We start from the raw sequence: 5788 nt of genomic DNA on the forward strand, positions 1-5788 counted from the left end.
TATGCCTTTGCAATGCCACCGGCTCTAGAAAGCACCACTTTACATACTTTTCAAAACACCAAACTAATGAAGTAGTATTTGCACAAGAACATTGCATTACAATGGCAAAAAACATGTGTAAACCTTTTTAGCATTACTCAAATACGACATCTACCTTGAAACGTTAGGCCATATCTCTACAAGGTAACTTGTGTTACAGGAGAGCTCTCTGAACAGGGGCTTCCAGTGTTCGTAAGCTAAGGCCTGCTATGAAACCCTCCAGGGCCTTCTACAAAACTGCAACTTGGCCTTTGAGCCAAGTGCTGGTTCTGGTTTGACCAACACAGTCCAGATAGCCACATGCAATTTGCACCAAAGGAAGAATTTGCCCAAACCACAGCTGATCTTTATCTTTCAGCCTCATACAATATGCTCTTGGTGTTGTTCTCCAACGATTCCAAGTGGTCAAAAGTTCCAAAACTTTCCGAAGTGACCTCTGGTCGTGGTCACCTGCTTTAATACCAGGGATCAGACTTCCTCTAGGACACAACACAGGTAACTCCTCTTGAAATTAAGACGGGTAGCAGGCAGCTCACTGTTGTTGAAACCAGACAGCAGGAGCCAGGTTTTTACAGTACTGAGAAATCTGCATTCCAATTTTTAATTTAAAATTTTAAATTTAAAAACTTTACCCTAGAGCTTTAAATTGCTGGATCCTCCATTAGAGCATACTCCATAAGTCAAAACTTCAGCTTTTTGGGCTGTGGCTGCACTGACACTAGACTTCATTAGTCACAATGCTGAAAGCCCTTCACTGCTTGCTGTTTCATGGCCTCTTCCTCCAGTACCTTCCAGTAAGATCTGCTTGCAATTCAGAGGTTAAATGTGGCCCAAGACAAGGTCAGACAATCAATGCATACTGCACTGTTGTAGGAGCTTAGGCTGGTTTCAGGCTTTTTTCCCCGTAAATTAATTTCTATTTTAAATAGCTCGATTGAACCTGTATATACGTACATTTAAACTTCCCTTAAAAGTTTGCCCTCTTAAAACAGTTTTGGATTTCACTTCTCTCGGTGGCATAGCAGTTAAAGAGGGGTGAGCACACCCATTTGATGTTATCTGGGGAAGTAAGAAATGAGCATAATGAACACAGCCACACTGCTCTTCATTAATCCACTCTCACCGTCTGCCTACACAACAGCAGCAGAGAGTGCAATGTATTTCCTTGCAGCATTCACCCCACTATGGAAGTAATAATGGCTTTTGTGCTTTTTGTACTCTCAGATCCTGACAATCCACAGTCAGACATATTCACGCACACTGGTGTCTGGTCTGGACTTCCCATCACAGCCAGGTTTCTGGCATAGCTTTAATAAACCATCAAACTACCTATTTTGAAAGCAAGATAAGGAGGAGGAAGAGATAAGGTAAGTATGAACTACTTCATGAACTTCGTAAACCGAGAAAACAGGTCACAATTCTGTCCAACCAAGCCTACAATCCTCCTCAAGATGCACGGAAACTGTTCAAAGCATAAATACTCAATGAATGCCAAGCCTGCACAGTGAGGCAGGTTTATTCTCTCTGTAAAAGCTTAAGGAGGGTCTCACTACGTTGCTTACATTTTGTTTCCATGCACAAGAAGTCTCTGAGATGTATTTATTCCATTTGTACGAAAAAACAATTTCATGCACTTAAAAGAAAAAAAGGAGAAAGACGGCAGCACAGAAAGTTTTCTTCATTACAAAGTGTTTTTCCATCAGGCAATTATTTATAAGAACTTTTGTTAACACTGGAGTTTAGGCTCTGGAACAAAGTGGATATATTGTTTACTAGCTTTGCCAGTCAATCTTCTCTTACAAAACCTCTCCCTTCCCCCTCTCCTTTTCCAGCCAAGTCAGTCCCTTGAATAGCTCAGGAGTTTCCTTTGTCACCAAGATCTCCTTTTCCACAAATTGTCCCTTGAATAATGCCATCTTCAATGTAGTGCCCCGAGGTATCCGTGCTCCTGCAGAGAACTGTCGAGGGGATCCGCGACGAGCGTCTGTCCTGACTCTTATCCTCAGAGGAGCAGCAAATCATCCTTTTCATGGTACCCCACATCTCATCATCTTTGTATGAATAAATTATTGGATTCATGACAGAGTTCAACAGGGCTAGGAGAAGAAACCACCTTTTAACGTTCTGAATCCCACAGTAGGTGCAGTTCAGACCATCGAGCAGTAAAACGACCAGGCCAGGAGTCCAGCAGACAACAAAAGCACCTAGAAATAAAGGAGACAAAAAAAAAAAAAAAGACTTCAAACTGCTAGGGATCTGGGGTTTTTTTGCATCTTACAAGATTATTGCGTTCATCAAAATTCTACACAAAAATGAAAAAAGCAAGAGAGGACAAAATTCTAATGACAGTAGCAAAATTGTATCTGCTACAGCTTCCCTGCCAAGCCCCGAGCACGAGGTAGGGCAGCTCTCAGAAGGCTGCAGGGAGGAAGAGTCCAGCTGCTGACAGCATCAGCTCAAACACAAGTGGGGAAAGGTCATCACAACAGTGGTTTGTCCACACTGATAAATAAATAAGAGCTTTGGAGCATTAACAAGCAGAGAACTGGCGCTCTGAACGCAGACTTCCTCTCTTCATCTGTCTCTCGTATGCTGGAGGAGAAGATACCAGGTGGCCCACTTCCACCACTGCCGTGAGATGATCCAAAGAAGAGATGGGTCTTCTGTCACACTTCAGCTGACTCTGCGGAGCTATGGGCACACTGCCCAATTCATAAAACAAGAGTCACGTAATTTAAACATGTCCTGGCTAGAAACCCCAAGCTAGTGCAGGATGCATGCCGCTGTCTGCCACACACACGCAGCGCCGGCTCCCCGGCTGGAGCAGCAGCCCGCCTCTCTCCTCTGCTCCCTCCCGGGCCGTGCGTGCTGGGTACTTGAGACCCAACAACTCGGATCCAGGAAACAAATTCAGTTGTAAATGAAAAGAGAGAAAGAAACAAACAGATGAGTTAGCAAAGATGAACCGAAGGATGTAGCAGTCAGGGAAAGAAAAGAATAAAAAGCAAAAAAAAAAGACAAAAAGGATAAGGAGGTAGGAGTGTAGTCTTGGGGGAACAAGAAAACTCTGCAAGAGAGGCATTTCCCCAAAACACAGCAAGAAACCACAGGACAAGCCCAGGAGCAGCAGAGTTCTCGTGTTTCAGCTGCGAGGCAGGAATGACAACAGCCCCTGTGAGGAAGAATTGAGACACGAGGTGATAATAAAAGCTGAAAGAGACAAAGTAGGACAACAAACTCCTCTCCCACCAGCCCCTCAAAAAAAAAGAAAAAAAAATTAAAGAAAGGGGGAATAAGGAGAAGAGATCTTAGAGTGAAGACAATGTGAAGAAAGCATCAAAACCACAGCTTAGAAGGAAGTTCAATATTGCGTTTGCATCTTTCCATGTTTCTGCACATAAAGAAGGGGTGTGGGCAGGCCTGGTGGGGAGGGGGAACATCACGACCAAACGCAGCCCTCGGCCACGAGCTTGGGAGGGGCCCTGAACTGCCCCAGCTGCCCTCCTGCCCCCCCGCACCGCAGCCTGTCATCCCTCGCCTTCAGCCCAAGGAAGGAGTAGCCGTATGCATGATAATACTAACTTAGCACAAGCCACAATTGCTGTCTGACATACAGAAATAGAAAATTACAACTCTGCACAACAGTCACAGTTTGAACAACGTACTGAGGAAATTCCAATCATTTATAACAGCAGAGTTTCCCCTTTTCTGGGCTTAGAAAAAATAATCAAACAAATAAGGATGATAGCAGCTACATGCCAAAAAGCTCTCCTGGGGGTGTTGGTATCTGTTCAAAAAAATCCGGCTCATTTTTTTAAAGCCACTGGTTTTCCCGTATCTAAGCCATGCAAGCAAGCAGTGGGAGGGCAGCCTGGCTCACGGCAGGACCCAGGCAGCGCCGGAGCCAGGACTCGGCAGCACTTGACTCGGGCATCCCATCAGCTGTGCTGTGCTCATGGGCTGGCTTCAGCAGCACTGGACACTTCTCCCCATCGAGGATTTTAATGGACACGGTGCCCATCTGATGGGCAGGCCATAATGGCATATAAAGTGAATTCATGTGGTTTAGTAAGCATTAGGATTGCTGAAAAGTGTATCCAGGACAAGGTACCACAGATCTTGCTGCAAATCTATGCTCCTGGAGTCCAGACAAAGCTCAAGCAACTGATTTACTATGTTCCAGGCAATATTGTACAGAACAGAAAGGCAAGAGACCACCTCCTTCAGAAACTGCATTTTCTACTCTGCTGTACCAAGATTTTTATGACGCTAAGTACTAATTTCATGGTGTTAGTTTTGAGATACATCAGTAACATTCCTCCATTGCCCACTGGCATCGGGAGCTGCAAGCTGCTACCACAACACTTGTTTTCTCTGGTCAGTCTCTACACTACACACTGGTTTGGCTCCAGCGTGCTGAGTAAGCAGTTGTGACACCAACGCTCTCTTTCGGTCTACAACGGAGAAAACACTGTACTGATTTATTGCCCTGGGGTTCACCAGCAAATCCCATCCATTTTAACAAGCACCAGAACCAGACCACCCAGACAACAACACTGTGTCTAGTTGAGTGTCTCGGTAAGTATTTGGACAGAGAGCTTTCGCTAGCCACCAAGGGTCACTGGCAAAGTCGCCAACACACCAGCTCCATGCAGAAATTAAGATGGTAACAAACTCTCCTTAGAACAAGCACTGAAAGCATTTTCACCACTTGTACCACAAAACGTGCAAGGCCCAACCCTGCCTTCATGGAAGTCGGCAGGAGAGGAAACAGACCCCACAGCCACATTTAACAAAAGACACAGAAATCTCTCCTTCAGACAAAACCCCAAGATTGCAGGCAGGATTAGTCTGTGAACTCCTAGGATATATCCCTGTCTACCTATACAGGCAAAACCCCAAGAGGTTTCAGTGGCAAAAGTAAGGGAAGATAAAAGTCATTTCTAGACAAGTCTCTGCGCATTTCCCCCCGCCCCACGACTGAAGACAAGGACGGGGCAATGCAGTGACAATGTCGGAGTTACTGGCTAATGCTTTCGTGGGGCTGTTGCTTTGACTCCAGGAAAAATACATTTTGCTATGTTTGTAGACAACACAAGTGATTCACACCCTGCTCTTAGCACCGCAGAGATGAAAGCAAGGCACGGCTCAGACTCGCAGCCTTGCTCGGATTTTGCTATTTTTACCACAGAGCTTTCAGAGGGAACCATGGTTAAGCATAAATATATACCTTTGTCTTGGCCCTTTGGCGATTTTCTTATTTGCAGACTTTCTATCCCGTAGGAGCTCCTCTCCCTGACAAAGTGGCACACTCCAAAAAGAATTTAAATTCTTGGACTCTCTAAAATTCACAGAAGTGACATGAAATACAGCCTGGCTGCAACACGGATCAGAAGAACAGCTCCGAGTCTTCCCACCGGATTATGGGAGATCAGGTGTCACAATGCCTCAAGGTTAGTTTGAGGATTTTCCGTTAGATTGAAACGTGGATTTTCTTGTAGATCACATCATCTCTGCTTGAAAATGAATTCCTGTGTACCTGGAAGCACTACTGATGCTTCCGCAGTATCATGTCATAAAACTCTGCACATGAAAGCTGTCCCTGAGCATGCCAACGCTGAGAAAAAAAGAGTGCGGTAGCTTCCAGTTGCCTTTGCCACATGTGCACCCGAGTTAAAACAGCAAGTTACCAATTAAACTATAAATTCACTGAAACTGAAAATCATCTGCCCCAAAGCTGCTATTTCAG

General features: G+C 44.9%; 1 protein-coding gene across 1 annotated transcript in view; it reads right to left on the reverse strand.

Moving 5' to 3' along the window:
- Window positions 1-1893: 1893 nt before the first annotated feature.
- The window catches only part of LPAR3 (lysophosphatidic acid receptor 3), a 10900-nt gene continuing 7005 nt past the window's right edge, over window positions 1894-5788 (reverse strand). Inside the window, exon 3 of the mRNA XM_009576580.1 lies at window positions 1894-2243. Within this exon, the coding sequence (XP_009574875.1) occupies window positions 1894-2243 (350 nt within the window). The remainder of the gene's footprint in view (window positions 2244-5788) is intronic.

This window comes from Fulmarus glacialis, unplaced genomic scaffold, assembly GCF_000690835.1.
Source record: "Fulmarus glacialis isolate BGI_N327 unplaced genomic scaffold, ASM69083v1 scaffold10884, whole genome shotgun sequence".
Lineage (NCBI taxonomy): Eukaryota > Metazoa > Chordata > Aves > Procellariiformes > Procellariidae > Fulmarus > Fulmarus glacialis.